A 17439-nucleotide genomic window follows, 5' to 3' on the forward strand; every position below is an offset into this window, starting at 1 on the left:
GATTTAACTCAGTTGCAACTGGGGGCTCCTGACACTTGCGTCTGTAGTGTGGATGGGCCCTTAAAGGCTAAAGAAATACAACAGCTCTTAGGTGTTAGAATAGCAAACAGAGTATTACTTGTGATTTCCATTTGTTTAACATGGCCTAATATAACCATTTATTCTAATCAGATATTATTGTGCATTCTGATTATTGCAGGACTACAGAAATATTTTAAAGTCTAAAATCAGTCGTGAGAGCACTTAATTATCACTGTTTATCTTGTCTTTAATTTGAATCAGTATTCTGACATTGCTAGAACTTGGAGAATGAGTAGCCATTTGCAATCAGAGATAAAATGCTGAGTATTTACTGTGATTAAAAGAAATAAGGTTACTTGTGCAGACATTAACCTAGCATTAGGATAACATTTTTCAAATTCAAAGCACTTAAACATTATTTAAATAATCAAATATAATTATTCTAAGGAAAGATCCTGTCCAGATTCACAATAGTAAAGCATGTTACATTATTTTGGTACAAAGCTGACAGCATGTAAGGTAGTAATCCGTACACTGCATGTATGTACAAATCCTACCTTTATATTTCTGGTGTTGTTTCGATAAGAGTTTGATTCATATGTTTCTGGCATGCTAGCAAAAAATCAAATATTTGGCTTATAATTATTTAAAAGTCGACTTACGGTACTTTCACCAATCGGATTGCAGTATGCAAATATATAGTTTGTACTGTATGACAGTTGGCTGAGTTATGTGATATCACCAGTGCACCATCCAGTGACAAGCTAATTTTTTTCCTGTAAATGTGAGTACAGGCATAGTTTCAATTTAATTTCTTTCATATCCTACACCTAGTAAATGGAAGAGCAAAAGGCGAGCAAGGGCTGGAAAGAGGCATTTGGAGCAAGGCAGGGCAGGATGGGAGCCAGATGGTAGGCTCAAAACTGCCGAAGGTGCAAAAGCCAGGGCCACAGTCAGACCCCATCTACTTAAACATCCACACTGATGACTCTTCTGAGCCTGTTCAGGATTTCCACCACAACATAACAGAAGGACGAAGAAAGGTTTTTATATAGACAATCAGACAGATGAAAAGGTAGGAAGGCAACAGATGGCAGTTAAGTAAAGTGTTTTCCCCAACTTTGTTATCACAAGATATTTGCATGCAAAGGATTATATGGAGTTCCAAATTTTAGAGAAAGGTTATTAAATTGTCCATTTAGTCAACCACAACACAAAATGGCTTGATTGGATTCCTGTTCTTATCTCTTGAACATTCTGTCCACTCAGAACACAGCCAGCAAAATCCTCTCTGTCCTGTCGCTCAGATTACATTTCACACTTCACAAATCTCTGTATTGGCTCCATTCCTTCTGCATTCTATTAAAGCTACTGCTTTATTTATTTTGATTTCATTTCTTTGTGTATGTCATGCTCCCTACACTCTGCTCAGGCCTCTCGCCTAACTATTCCTTTTCCTGGTCCTGATTTATTGGCTTCTTTTAAATTTCTTGTAAGAATGGTCCCTCCAGATAATACATGCCAGTACCCTCCCCTTTCCACTTGCTCTCATTAAAAAGTCCCACCTATTATCTTCACCAAAATGCAAATACTGTCATCTTTTACCTAATTGTACTGTGCCTGGAATGCCTTTAGATCAATGGTTCTCAAGCTTTTTTTTTTTTGGCACGGACCACTTGAAAATTGCCAAGGGTCTCAGCGGACCACTTAATGATCTTTCCAAATATTGTTTGTACCGTTAGCTAACTATTGTAAAGCACTTTGGATAAAAGCGCTATATAAAAAAAAACTTAATTAACTTTTTTTGTTCTACAAATAAAAGCACACAACTCATATTTTAATATCAGTAGTCTTACGTTTCTAAGGTGATGGAGGTGCCCTCTCTCCCCTGCCACAGCAGCCACAGAGCTGAGGCTGGGAAGGAGGGCCGTCTCTCCCCGGCAGCCACAGCCCCGGAGCTGGTAAAAGTCGCCTCTTTCTCTGGCAGCGGCACATCCCAAATTTCGCCCACCCCCTCTTCTCACCCCACTACCCCCACCCACCTACCCCCTATTCCCCCGAAGGCCACCACCTCACCTTACATGTGTGTCTTCTGCAAGGTCCAGACACCAAATTAGGTGGGTGGCCCTTCATTTTCTCATGTGCAGCTGCCCAGGCGCGCACCTTAAAGGGAACTATTCACGGACCACCTGAATGGAACTCACGGACCACAGTTGGAGAACCTCTGCCTTAGATTATAAACTGTTCAGGGTATGGACACTATATTATGGTATTTACTATTGTAAAGCTTTGTGTACATCAACATTTTATATAAATAAGCTCCATTGATTTGTGTGTATATATGTAATTATTTAAGTGTTATCCACTTATTTGATTTTATAAATGAAGAACCAACTCCAGGTCCTTTGAAATATGGGTGGTGCTTTTAACATGGAAGTTAGTTGTTACTGAATACATTTTGATAAGACAAATAAACATGTCACTGTCAACTGATCTTACATATATTGTAGGTAGCAAATAGCTGATCTAGCAATTGCCAGACATCCTTATTGCCCAACAGTGATACTTTAAAATGTGCTTAATGAAGAAGGTAAACAACAAGCACTGTTTTTATGGAGCAATGATCCTACAACATTGAATAAATTAACAGTGAAAACATTGGCAGAGGAAGTCAATCCTTGAGATTAGAATCCGTATCTGTCAACTGCATTGAGCTGTGAAGATGCATACAGTGGATTATCCCACCAAATTAAAATGAAAGCTTCTGTAACGGAGTATGCATACAGACACTTTGTACTTTCATATTTTTCCTGTGAACCAGAACTGCATGACGTATTAGCTTTCTAAGAAAAGCATCTAAGTATTACGGTAGCCATTCTTCCCCAGTTCATAAGCTGGAATACTATGGCGTTGAGCCAGTATTTTCTGGTACATTTTACATCACACTGAAAAGTCCTTGGTGGGAGGTCTGACATTCTAGCTCTTACAGCTCCTTTTACACAGAGCCACTTGTCCACAAGTGTGCAGTTGCTATAAAACAAACCATATTACACAAATGTCTGAGGGGGGGCCTGATCTAAAGCCCATTAAACTCAATTCAGAGACTTCTGTTGACTTTAATGGGCTTTAGATTGGGTCCTTAACAGACAAGAAAGTGGCATAAAAAGAACAAACAGTATGAACAGTACCAATATATTCACTCTGGGGAAAAATGTCTTCAGACAACTATTTTGGAAGTAATTGAAAGGGTTACAACTTTACCCCTTTGAAAGGCATGTTAGAATAGAGTTTTACTGTTAACCAGCAATAACCCATGTGTACCAGGTGTAGTCACATTGTAGAAAGCAGGAGTGAGGTTATCAGACCTAACCTGGGTGTTAGTCTGTTTTGCGACTTTCAATATTTGTCTTTGTGACTTTTTCCTGTTTTGTTTTTAATTATGCCAAGCAGGTTCCTGGGTGGAACTGCACTTCAGCAGTAACGGCAATGGTAACCCCGTCCAGCCAACAAGCCACGAGCAAGTACCAGACTCTATTTCTATTTACAATGGTGACATGGAGAAAATACTCCTAGATGCGCAGCATGAATCCGGAAGAAGCAGTTCAAGAGAAAGCTCCCGCTGTGATAGGTAGCTATAAATACATTATTACAAACACAGAAATGCTCATTATAGTGCAATTTTCCTGTTGTGTGTATGTGTGTGTGTGAGAGATGTGTTTATATAAACACATTTATATGTGTATAAAAATTTACAACAAATTGGTTTTTTTTATAATAAGTAAAAATAGGAACACATTCTGAAGTAGCGCATCCTGAAACCATAAAGAAACTGTAAGGGAAAGAGCCATGGAAAATTTAATCACACAGTGTAAAGGGGTCTTCTCAAAGTTTTTGACATGCTGGGACTTTGTAGGGAAAGTGTATCAGCATCAGCTGCACTTTGCACAGATACACTGCTAAATCACTGGCAACATTCCTGCTATAATAAAAGAAAATCTGATGCTTTCACAACCTGGGTTTGCACATGGTGGCTGCCATCCTAAGAGACTGTACGATCAGTCTGTGTGGAAACAATGCCAATGCCATTCTTAGGGTGTAAGGTGTTACTTTATTAGCTTTGTGGGAAAGTAATGGTAAAAAGGGATGATAAAAACAATTTGTGCTTGTGACCTTAGATAATTGCTAAAATGATATTTTAGCCTAAATCTAATTTACGGACCATGGAGCTTTGTAATAGCAGCATTTAAAAACAAATTTCCATATGGGGCAGCTCTCGTAAATTGACAGATTTCATTGGGGCTGTGACAATTTAAACCAGTGGAGGATCCTCACTGTAAAGTTTAATTTGATTGAAGGAACTAGGAGACTTATGGAATGGGCAAGGGGATGTGGGAGCTCCCATTTCTAGGTGGCTGGTCTGAATACAGGTGAAAAACCATTGTCATCTATCCGCTGTTCTTCAGTGATATTTATGAACTAAGTCGTGGGGACAAGTCCAGTAACCCTGTAGACAGATGTCCACATCTGCAAAAAGTTATATCATGCATTAAACTGACTTCCTTCTTGGCAGATGTAGTCAAATGAGCATGGAGGATGGGTTATGCTGCAACCCTAGAGGTAGTTCCATTAGGTCAGTATTTAAGCACATCAGTGGAGAAGCCTGTGCCCTTGCTGCTCATGCTGTAACTGTCCAGTAGAAGAAACTTCAGCTGTGCCAACAAAGTTTGTTTGCTAACTTTTAGTTCCACGTGTAGAGAATATCAGCATGAAGAATTTAATGAGACTTTTCCCTCCTTTTGCTTCTGTTTACAAAGCCCTCCTCGTTCCCAGACACCTCAGGACAATAACAGAGCTTCTGAAGTGGAGACTCACAGCAGTGGAGAAAAGAATAGCTCTCAGGTAAAAGCTAAGTCACCCCTACTTTGAGAACGTGTTTGTGACTATCACAGTTCCAAGACCAGTCTAAGGAAACTTACATAGAAAAGATGAGATTGATCCTGCAAAGATTAAACCACTGAGTAACTTTAATCCTGAAAGTAAAAGGGATTTCCCTCTGGAGTCAAGATACTCAGTTGTTTAAGGGTATGCCTACGCATAAAATACCAACAGCTGGCCAGTATCGGCTAACTCGGGCTCCTGGGTTCCAGAGCCCGAACTCCAGCCTGAGCCCAACCATTGGTGCTGCAATTTTATAGCTCTGCAACCTGAGCCAGGTGACCCGGGCCAGCTGCAGGTGTTTTATTGCAGTGTAGACACACCCTAAGTCTTTGCAGGCTCAGGCCCCATTATATGGACAGTTCTAAGCCACTGAGTTGCATAGTCACTTTTTTTGAAAACATATGAGCTGGGACTTTCAAAGGGCCCCAAGGGAGTCAGGTGCTCATTTGTATTTCAATGGCAGTTTAGTGCCTGACTCTCTTAGGCCTCTTTAAAAATCCCATACATATAGGTCAAAATGTTCATAGTCTGAATTTACAGATTAGGAAGGATGGTTCAGTAAATACTTTACAGGATTGGGACTCAGGAGACCTGGGTTTGATTCCCAGCACAGCCACCTGCACCATGTGTGATCTTGCCCAAGGTCATACAATCTACTCATGGTCTCAACTGCCCATCTGTAAAACAGGTAATACTGCCCTATCTCACAGGGGTCTTAGGAGAATAAAACCCATTAAAGATTGTGAGGTACTCAGATATTACAATAATAGGGTCTGTAGATATACAAATATTATTGATATTCACTAATGTCATATAGATCTGCAAGGCCGAAATTTCCTCCTCCTGACATGACTGTAACCCCTTTGTATTGCTCAGGCTTACACCAGCAGGTGTTTGTTGGGAATCATTAAAAAAGGGATAGATAAGACGACAGAAAATATCATATTGCCTCTGTATAAATCCATGGTATGCCTACATCTTGAATACTACGTGTAGATGTGGTTGCCCCATCTCAAAAAAGATATATTGGAATTGGAAAAGGTTCAGAAAAGGGTAACAAAAATGATTAGGGATATGGAACAGCTTCCATATGAGGAGAGAATTATAAGACTGGAACATTTCAGCTTGGTAAAGAGACAACCATGGGGAGATATGATAGAGATCTATAAAATCATAACTGGTGCTGAGAAAGTAAATAAGGAAGTGTTATTTACTCCTTCTCATAACACAAGAACTAGGGGTCATCAAATGAAAATAAATAGGCAGCAGGTTTAAAACAAGCAAAAGGAAGTATTTCTTCACACAATGCACAGTCACCCTGTGGAACTCCTTCCCAGAAGATGTTGTGAAGGCACAAACTATAACAGGGTTTAAAAAAGCTAGATAAATTCATGGAGGATAGGTCCATCAATGGCTGTTAGCCAGGATGGGCAGAGGTAGTATCCCTAGCCTCTGTTTTCCAGAAGCTGTGAATGGGTGACAGGGATGGATCACTTGATTATCTGTTCTCTTCATTCCCTCTGGGGCACCTGGCATTGGCCACTGTCGGAAGCCAGGATACTGGGCTAGATGGACCTTTTGGTCTGACCCAGTACAGCCATTCTTATGTTATGTTTGTTGGTTTTATTTTTAAATAATAATGTGCTGCAAGAGCACATCATGAATTTAAAAGGAGTAACTTCAGGCATAACAAAACCTTCCTTTTGTCTGTTAGAAATTATAGCCTTATAGGTAAATTTTAAAAAGCAATGAATTGGGATTTAGCCATATGATCCCTATTCACTTTAATAACTGGGATTGAGCAATTATATTTCGACATGTTACTTTGATAATTTACCCTTAATATTTTGTGTGTTAAATATATTAAAACATTTTTATGCATTACTTTTTAAATACTTGTGAAGACTGCTGGCAACCAATGCAGCTGGTAAATCAGGATTAAAAAAGGACATTTACTGGAAGCAAAGAGTCACATTTTACATACTGTGTATTGTCACATTGCTGAAACAAGGCTAGAATCACAGGTCCACACAACCCCCTTATTAGAAACTTGCTATTAAATTTTTCATCTAAAAACTCTTTTGTAGATAAAGTTTTATAAGTAATTCAGTTAAATGTACAAAAGAACCTCAGAAAAGGATGAGCTGCCTGTCCAGAGCATGCTTTAACCCAAATAATCACATGTCTGGATGCAGCGAGAGCTTCATCCTGAGTAAGAAAAGGAGAACTTGTGGCACCTTAGAGACTAACAAATTTATTTGAGCATAAGCTTTCATGAGCTAAATACACACACACACACACACACACATCACTGAGAAGGAAATATTTTCATTCATTCTCCCACTCTTTCTCCCACTCCCTCCCTATATATATATACATACATACATACATACATACATACACACACACTTTTGCACCTAGAGAGAGAGAGAGAGAGAATCATGAGTGAACTGTTGATATATATTATACACAAAAGAAAACCTTCATTAAAAAGAAAATTATAAGATTGCAAACTCAAACACTCAAAAGTTATTATATGCCAGAATTAATGTTCTGTATGACCTTAATTTGCTTCCCTGTGTACACACACACTATCATAGTCTTAACTTACATGATCACATACTCTTTTTTCCCCACCAGGACCCCTGCCTCATTCAGCGCACACTTAATGAGCAGCTATTCAATATTTTGTTTTCTCCTCATTGTTCAATGTGTGGCCCCAGGCCTTATTTACTGTACATTATTCAAATGCTTCTCTGAAGACAGAATTAATTTCCTCATGGGCTTTTCCATAGTGCTCACCACTGCAGTATCTGAACTCTTCACAAACATTAATGAATTTATTTTCACAACACCCCTTTGAGGTGAGGGTGTGGTATCCTCATTTCACAGATGGGAAATTGAGGCAGAGAGAGAGTAAGGTCAAAAGAATCCACAAATTTTGGTGTTCAGTTTGAGATGCCTAGGACCTTATTTTTTCAAGAATTTAGCATTACATAATTCGTTACATGTTCAAAGCACAGCTCCCATTGACTTCAGTTGCAACTGTGAACGCTCACAACTTCTGCAAATCAGATGCAAGTGTCTCAAGTCAGGCACTGAGAAAACAAGGAACAGGGATATAGGACTGGCAAGGACCTCCTGGGTCATCAAGTCCAGTCACCTGCTATCACAGTCAACCCTGTATTGTATAATCGTGCTCAGAAACTTAAACTGCATCTTAAAACTATTTCAAACAATTAGTGACCATGTGGGAGAAGTTTGGTTTAAGGTGATACGCCCAATAACATATAGGCATTCTGAAGCAGATGCAGCAATAGAATCCAGTTCCCCAGGACACCATTCAACTACCCTAATCATGAAACCATCCTTTCTTTTTCCTGCAGTCCCCTGCCTCATTTACTACACACCTTTCAACTTCTGCAACATATGAGGCAGGGTCCTACAGACAATAGCCACCTTTTCTATTCAACCCTGATTAATCTTCAAAGAAAGTACACCCTATGCACTGAATGAAGTGGGGATCCTATGGAAAAATTAGTATGGGATCATGTAATTAAAAGACTATCATAATACATGTGCACAAGGGGACGAAATTAAGATTTCAGAGGCAACTTCTAAGTTTAAGTTTCTGAGGAAAGCTTTTCCTAGCTTTTGAGTGCTTGACTTTGTAACCTTAATAATGTGGTGGTGTTTTTTTATATAGTGGTGTGTGTGTTTGTGTGTGGTTTCTTAGATTTTTAAAAAGTGAACTGAAAACACAAGCCTTTCATTATGTGGCATCATATTGAAACCCACATGGGTCATCAGCAGGCTTGGAACCTTTAGATTCAGCACGCAGCCTTCTCCCAATTGAGCTAAGGGAGTAACTGATAGCAGGTTGTCATCCTCGATACGGAGTATCACCAGAGGAGGAGGAGGAGAGATTTTGCCTAGGGTTTCAGTTATTTGCTGACAGCCTTGGGATGGTGAGACTAAGAATCTTGGGTTCCATTCCAGGCTCTGGAGGGGAGTGTACTCTGGTGCTCATGGACCCTTCTACCCCCCAAGTCTGACACCTTCCAAACCATCCCCCTCCAGCCAGTCCCTCTCTGTTGAAGTCCTGTCTCTTCCCCATCCCTGGCTCCCCATCTCAGTCCCAGTCTCTGTTCCTCAGGTTTCTCAATGCCTATTTTCACAGGGATGGCAAAGCCACATCCCTGACACAAAGGCCACCCTTTGCCAAATTTCACATCCTGTGCCAAAGCATGGGGACAGAAGAGCTTTTCACATGGTTTGTCATGGGTAAAACACATTTTTTCCCTAGCCCTGTTGGAAGTGATTGAACCAATTTGGCTGAAATTTAAAAAAAATAAAATAAAAAAAATGCATAGAGGGAAGGCACTGAATACTGGTTTGCAGGAACATATGGACACCGCAAGTGAACTTGAGAATTAGAATGGGGGACAGATGAGAGGGCTGCATTGTAGCAGTACAACCCAAAACGGCCTTACGGTGGGCAAAGCCAGAGAGAGTCCAAGTTCTGTAAGTGAGTCCAGTTTCTATAAGGATGGTAGTGGTAGTGATTTGTGTAGTCATAACCATCCAGTGCACTGTTTGATGAAGACTCTTTGTTTTAGTCTGAAGAAGATTTTCTTGAAAGAAGAAAAGAAATAGAAAGGCTCTTGCAGAAAAATTCAGACTGGATATGGGATTGGTCCAGTAGGCCTGAGAACATCCCACCAAAGTGAGTGTCCTCAGCATCCTGCAGTCCTTCTGCTGGGGCTTTTATTTTTATGGGTGGTAAATGTACATTTGCTAACATGATATTTGTTTTCCTCTCCTAAACTAGGGAATTTCTCTTTAAACACCCTAAGCGTACTGCCTCTCTCAGCATGAGAAACACAAGCATGATGAAGAAAGGGGGCATATTCTCAGCAGAATTTTTAAAGGTTTTCCTTCCATCTCTGCTTCTCTCTCATTTGCTTGCAATAGGGCTAGGGTAAGTTCTTTTATATTTTTTTTTTTTTAAATAAAGTCTTTCTACTGTAGCTTTCTCCCATCTGTTATCTGAATAGTGTCATTCCAACCTGTAGTTCTTCATATGCCTAGAATTTAAATGGTACAACTATTTTGACACACTGACCAGTTATTCACTAACTAGTATCCACTACTTTGAAGCTATTGTATCACAAAGGCAAAGCAAAGCATGGCCAGACGTGACCAGTCATCTTATGTTTTGCAAGTGTCCTACCTGTTGCTTGTGGCATTGCTGTATGGGTCAGTTTTCCTCAATGCTTTTCTCAGTACTTGAGGATTTACCTAGAGAACTGTCAAAAGCTGAAGTTAGGAATTATACAGACATAGTATTCAGTTCTGTTGTGATGGGTGGATTTGAAAGGGAAAAAAGCCAGTGGGTTTTATTCCGCATGTTTCAGAAACATGCGAGCGTCTATAAAAACAACGAGAGGGGTCTTTTTCAAATTAGCATTGTGCCAGATCATACGAACCTGTAGGAAAGGGACTGGGGGAAGAGATCAATCCCTCAACTCCATCCACTCAGGGCTGGGGTTTCCCTACCTGTAGAGGGTGCTTCAGAGCCTATCCCTAAACCCAGAAGATACCCAGGTATCCCCACAGATGTTAGGGAATCTGTGGGAGGCCAGGCCCATCCACATCAAGGCCCCATGGAGGTTTACTAGGGACTTCCCAAAACCCTAGAGGGAGTGAGCTTTGTGGAAAGGACATAGAATTCTCAATTGTCATGTCTTTTCCTAGGAATCTCTCTGAGGTTAAAGGGGAATGATCTGCTTCCCACACCAGCCACAATCTTCCTTTCTCCCTTATCTGCTCAGTCTCTGCCCTCTCACCTGTGTAGATGCTAGACCTCTGAAGAGGCCTCTAGAAGTTCCGGGGGGCAGGGGAAGGTTTGCCATATGTTGCAGAGCCACTATTATAAACAAACAAGGTGAAGCTTGCTCATTCCACAGGGCAGCATGACTTGTTGTGATCTCATACCAGCATAAATCAGCACTAGATCCAAAGGGTTCGACCATTGTAAAACTGTTGAACATAAAATAAGAATCAGGCTTAATAACTTGCCAGTGCTGTTTACAATTATCGCATTGGCTTGTTTTCAGTATCCCTTCCCTGATGGAGAGTCCCTTATTTCCTCTCTGTTCACACACCCAATCCAATTGGTTAGGGTCAGACTGCAGATAAGGGAGAAATATCTGAAACGTACACACTCCTAGGTGTGTGAGGGCACAGATTAGCTAACTTAATATACAAATCCTAGACCCCAACCATCTAATAAAATAAGTGATTTTAAACAATCTAACCTTTACTTTCCCCCAAATCTTAAATATATGTTTAAACTCACTTAAAATAAGTCTACAAAGTTGATTAAATAGAAATAAAAAAAACTGTATCTGACTGTTCAAAATGTATAGAAACACACTGAAGTTTTCCTTTGAAGTACGAACAAGAATACTATAATATTATATGTATTTCATTAATTGACTCTCCAGAATTTCTCTGACCTTGCAACATTCTAGCTCACTTACGGATATAGTAGCAGAAGATCACAACCTGTAACACCTTCATGAAGTGCTACGTTTAAATGTGGTCACAATGGTTAATTTTCATAGTGGTCATTTCTTTCATTTGAGAAAAGCAAACAAATACAGGAAAGAACACAGAATAATAGTGAAATCATATTGAGGTAAAAAATAATGAACAAATAATAAAGAGTGACTGATGAAAACACTAAGTCAAATAACTGAGTGGGTGTAACACAGCTCATCTTACACTGAGCACATTATTTTGCCTCTTAATCTGGTGTGAATTATGGGTCAAGAGTACACAGAATCATAAGCAACCAAAAGCTGGTGTTTATAACAAACTCTTTTGCAATCTTAACAATAGCAGGTACTGCGACTGTTTCTATAAATTACATACTAGTAATCTGATGAGGGAAAAAGCATTCCTTACATGCTGTACATTCTTTTTAAAATGAAATGCGCATTCACATGTATTCTCTTCCCCAAGGATTTATATCGGAAGACGTCTGACAACCACAACTACAACCAGCACCTTTTAAAGGAAGAATAAAATTTGGTCAGGCTCAAAGCAGTGAGAATATCCATCTGGGAACACAAATGGTGAATGGCAGGAACTTCTGAGCTTGTGATAGCTACAGGACCTTGCTGTTTGCTCTGTAAACATGTTCCTAATTTAGTAGTAGATGGGGGACAAGAAATACTGAAGCCAAGCTATCATGTATAATGTTTTAGATCAATTTATAAAGCATGTTTCAGATTGATTAATATCTGCTGTAATGCTTGGTAGTGAAATATCATTGAAAATTTAAAAAACCCTCAGTGTTAATAAACAAACTCTTAGCTTTCATGTACTGTTGTGATGCAGCTAGGAATTCATCTAAACCATTATTTCTTTATATTTCTGAAAAAGTGAATATTGTCATTATTAAGGTGTGGCCTTATATATGCTATCAGAGAATCCTGTGACTTGATTTGAGGTGACTCATTTTCTTAAGATTTTGATTAGCTATTCTGCATAGGGGAGACACCAAATGTTAAGACACTCTCTACATGCTCAGCTGGTACATACAGTGTAGCTTCAGTGGAACTATGTTAACTTACAGCAGCTCAGAATTTGGTCTACAAGAGCCTCAATTAAAATTTGGACCCCAGTGCCGAACAAATTATTTCCTTTTGCAGTGCTCTTTATTGTTTGTCATTTAAAATTACTCTTGTGCTATATTCTTGCAAAATATGGCTTTAAAACAAAGTATTTTTTTATTTGATGACAGAAAAAGTGCATTTCCATCCTAAATTGGCCTACTTATTTCCCTTATAAATGTTAAGGAACAGCATACTTGCTTATTTAGGTATACTAATGGAACTCATTTTGATTCAGGAATTTAATCTTACTGTAATAAGGAAAAAGGAGATTGATTTTTTTGTGTGCCAAATTCATAGGAGGTCTTATGTATTTTTTAATAAAAACTTGGGGATTCACAGTTGTTTCCCCTTTTTAAAAAATATTTCAAACCAATTTCTGAAAGCTGCTTAAAAGGCAAGTGCTCTCTTTTGGACCATTTCACTGTTGTGTTTTTTTTTCATACCTAATTTATCTGTGTTATCACAAATAGCAAAGAAAGGTTTATTTAAAATGATTTCATGATTCATCCTTAGATATGAGTAACTCTGAACTACTAACTGATTAAAAGAAATTCCCAAGTGGAAATAATTGAAAGGCATGGTCTTTCATTACACACACACACACACACAGGATTTGCACATACAGATTTGACTTTGCTTTGTTTGTGATAACATCATTGTTTAAAAATAAATTTACTTTGAGTATTGCCAAATGATAAGGAGAAAATCAAACATAGACTTTTATCTTTTGTTCTTGGAATGGAACTGAAATGAACATAGCTGTTTACAACAGCTCCATGACTGTATACAGTGGGCACCTGTGCTACCTCACTATATTTATGCCCCATCACCAAAAATGTCATCACAGTTATAGGGATAGTTTGCTGCTGCAAAGGCAGGAAGTGGCACTCATCACCTAGCCCCTGATCTTGCAGACAGACAGTTACACATGAGTAGTCCTTTGGGGATCAGTGAGACTCTACATGTGTATGAATTTAAGTACATGCAGGATCAAGACTTGTTTTTTGTTTTTGGTTTTTTTACATTTTTCTTAAGGTTTCAACTGTGGATTTCTAGGATTTCTTTATTTTCTGAGTAATCTTTCCCATCAAATTGTAAAGCATTTGAAAATAGATTCTGTTTGAAGCCTAAAACTCCTTACACAGTTTCACTCATTAAAGCCCCAGATGAGCTTTGTGTGGGCTGATGCCTGCACCCATGCAGAGTTCACTCCATGATTAGGAGCCAAAGTCATGAGGAGTTCTCACTGATGGTTTTTATTCAACATCTCCGCCCCCCCCCCCCGGCAAATATTATAGACCATTGTCTAGATGTTTGAGTGGCTGTCAGATCAAGTGTACAAGAAAAATAAATACATTTTAGTGTAGACTTAACACCAATTATTTTTTGTAATTTTTAAAAACAGAAGTGAGCACCAGTAGGGTTTGTTTTAATTATTAGTAGTAAATATCAAATAAGTTTATATTCTTCAAACCTGCAGGGTTGGCTTTTTTCCCCCTAAAATCAGTGTGTGTGCATGTGTATCACATTTTTATGTAACAAGCTTGTAGAATGCCCTTTTTCAATTGTGTTAGATTGGAAGTTCCTTGTTTTTAAATATATCCTGGTATAATTAGCGATATTTTAAAGAAGTTTAACAGAAGCTGTGAAATGCATTTGAGAGAGACTTCCTGGTATCATTGAAGTAATATTCAGTTAAACATTACCAGGGTAGATTGTGACATGACTTGTAAGAAAAATACTGACCATTAATAAAAGGAAGGAAATATGTTTTGTTTCATTTTCTTATATTAACAGAAGTAAAGAAATCTAACCCAGGGAAACAGTTACCAGTGGGGTTTCCTGCTTTTGGGAAGGATGCTGGGGTATGTAGTTCTGTGGACACTGACTTAAGAGTTGATTAAGTGTGGTTTAAAACCTTTATAGCCCACGTGTGTCACCCTGTTGAGTCCAAGCTGTAGAGCTTTAAGGCTGCATCAGAATCTGTGCCACAATGCTGTTTGCATCCCACAAGACTCTAAAACCTATTCAGCTACATTTACTGCGCCACCATTTTCTTTTCTATTGTTCCATTTCCAGTATAAAATTCTCAAAATAATTTGAGTTGCAAAATACCTCTCATTTAGATCATCCCTTATGAAAGGATTAATATCTTTGCTCCTAACTGAGTCCTTATACATAGGTGACAAATAAGAAGTTAACAAACAATAGCTTTTTCATCAGTCGAAATAAAAATCACTTTTCAAGCAAATTTCACTTGGTACCTGCAATGTAAATTACATATGTTTTCTCAGTGGTTGTGAAAGGTGTCAGATATATTCATGCGTATCATATATTACTGTTTTGCACTAGCCCCAGTATGCACCATATCAGGATCAGGACCCTGTTGTGCTAGGCTCTGTAAAGGCTTACAGTGTTGGGCCCTGATGTAGAGTGGAGCTCCTGCTGGGTGCATCAGAGCTTCACTGATTGCAGTGGGGGCTCCTAGCAGATGCAAGGGTCTGATCTTTACAGAGCTCCTTGCAGGACTGGGGCCTAAACTGAAGCATGATGCTACAAATGTGCGTTGCCAAACCCTGCAAGTAAGAGGTAACAGTGAGATCTCCTAATTACATTGGCCAGCTATCTGCAAAACTCGATGGTTCCAAATCAACACTGGGAGCTTTTTGATTTTGTATACCTAATATCAGCTATTCCCAACATCACTGAACTTAAGCATTTGAGTTCAATAAATGTACAGTGCCATGGCTAACAGACAGTTGCAAGGAAAGCACATTTGTCAAAGGTTCAACACTTCTCTCCTTTCAGTGAAAGGCTGAGCATGCTCTCAATCTAGATCAGTGCCACCATCCTCCGTGAAAAGGTCCAGCAAAACAAGTCTCTCTCTACGTGCAAACTGAACTGAAACAACTAAAGGTATGAATTAAAACCAATTGTCATTTTGGTTCTAGTTTGTGTGCAGACAAGCCCTAAGTCAAAAATAAAGCAGAACTTTTTAATTTAAAAAAGAAATACAAAGTATATGAACTCGTCTTCTCCCTCTTCAAGTCACCTTGAAAGGTCAGGTTCAATCCCTGAAGAGCAATACAGAATAGTAGTCAGTCAGTCCATTCTGATACTTTCAGAAAGAACAAGTGATTCAAAGGCAGCATTTAGCTTTCCAATTCCATTTCTCAGATAAACGTGACACATCCCAACAGTGCTGTGCGTGGGTAATACAACTCACTGGGAAAATTCAAACTCCAGCATGGCTCCTGTTCTAGCACTACTGCTTCTGGCATAAAAATAAAGGTGACTGATTCCCATGGGAGTTGCAGGTACTTAACACCTTTCTGCCTTCTTTCTGCACCAGCTCAGAGCCCCATTTACCTCAATGTGAGTCCAACCACATGGAGCATTTTGCAGAGTTGGGGCCTAACTTTGTTGAGATCTAGTACAATGTAGAATATTTTTCTCAAAGAAAAGTCGTGGAAATGCAATTGCTTGCGGCTTTTCAAACTACATTGAGTAAAGCACGAGAATACACTCTGTGGGAACAATCCTGTGCCAGCAGAAGAGTAGGGTATAAATAATTTGCATCCCCAATTAATATTAAAAGAAAGTTGTACTATCTGTGTGCCAAGACTAGTGGGTTCATTAAAATAAAGTTTCACCACAGAGAAGAGGTCCAAATATACCTAGCTAATAAGCCAACAGAAAAAAAGGGCCAAACTGCATAATTAAACTTAAATACACTTTTATTTGTACCTAATCCAGGAGACCAGGCAAGCAATTCAACCATCTTTGGCAAGGAGTAAAAACCGTGATAATGTAGGGGGTGTGTAGGGGCATGCAGGATAGGTGCACAGGAGCGTGTGAGGGCTGGTAGGGGGTGCGTAGGGACGGGCAGGATAGGTGCATAGGGGCGTGTGAGGGCTGGTAGGGGATGTGTAGAGGGTGGGCAGGATAGGTGCATAGGGACTGGTAAGGGGTGTGTAGGGGGCAGGATAGGTCAAAATCATTGAGATCCTTAAATTACTTATTACTTTAAGTATCAAATGAGAGATGTTACTACTTCAATTTTCCCCCAGTTCCAGGATCCTCACTCAATAAACTTGTGTTCACTGTTCTGACATGCTATACAAATCATGAAAAGTATTCCAAAGAAAAAACATTACTCATTTTACAAAAAGTGACCTTGGAGGTCATTTTAAAAAACATCTTACAGGCAACTTCTATTAGACAAGTGATTGTAGGACCAAAATTTCAGGCTCACTCCAGACTCTAAATCTGTAGTCGAATCAGAGAGTTAAGTTTGCCAGCTGCACAAAGAGCCTTCTGAAGTCTGCACCACAGCCACAAAATTTCTGCTAGATAAAATCCTTAGTTAGCAGAAGATCAGAGATTGTAGTGAGGTCATTCATATTGCACCTGAAATATGCTGTATTAATGAAAAATGAAGATCAACTTGACCAACTAAAGATTCACTAGACACAGAAAAAAAAATTATAACCCTCTGACCTTTTCACATGGTTGAAAAAAGGCAAAAAATTGATGAATAAATGTAACCATATTATCACAGCAGTATTAATCTAGCACTATTATTACTATATTGAACATTTAACAATATAATATTATATGGTATATATATATTACTGTATAAAATACTAGACTAGCTCTATCTTGTGGTCAAATTATTAATTGCTTTTTGTACTTGCAGTTCCTACGTGGATTTCCTGCTTCAACTACCAGTTCATTTATACAAGCCTAGAGAGCTCAGAATACACTACAAATACACAAGTATAACTAGTGGACA

At 39.0% G+C, this 17439-nt stretch overlaps 1 protein-coding gene across 1 annotated transcript in view; it reads left to right on the forward strand.

The window, feature by feature from the left end:
• BNIP3 (BCL2 interacting protein 3) overlaps window positions 1–14412 on the forward strand; it is a 17662-nt gene extending 3250 nt beyond the window's left edge. The window contains exons 2-6 of the mRNA XM_007053031.4: window positions 3472–3649; window positions 4836–4920; window positions 9579–9685; window positions 9791–9940; window positions 11989–14412. Coding sequence (XP_007053093.1) covers window positions 3472–3649; window positions 4836–4920; window positions 9579–9685; window positions 9791–9940; window positions 11989–12040 — 572 coding nt within the window. The 3' untranslated portion in view covers window positions 12041–14412. The remainder of the gene's footprint in view (window positions 1–3471; window positions 3650–4835; window positions 4921–9578; window positions 9686–9790; window positions 9941–11988) is intronic.
• Window positions 14413–17439: the final 3027 nt, after the last annotated feature.

Source organism: Chelonia mydas, chromosome 7 (genome assembly GCF_015237465.2).
Source record: "Chelonia mydas isolate rCheMyd1 chromosome 7, rCheMyd1.pri.v2, whole genome shotgun sequence".
NCBI classification, from domain to species: Eukaryota; Metazoa; Chordata; order Testudines; family Cheloniidae; genus Chelonia; species Chelonia mydas.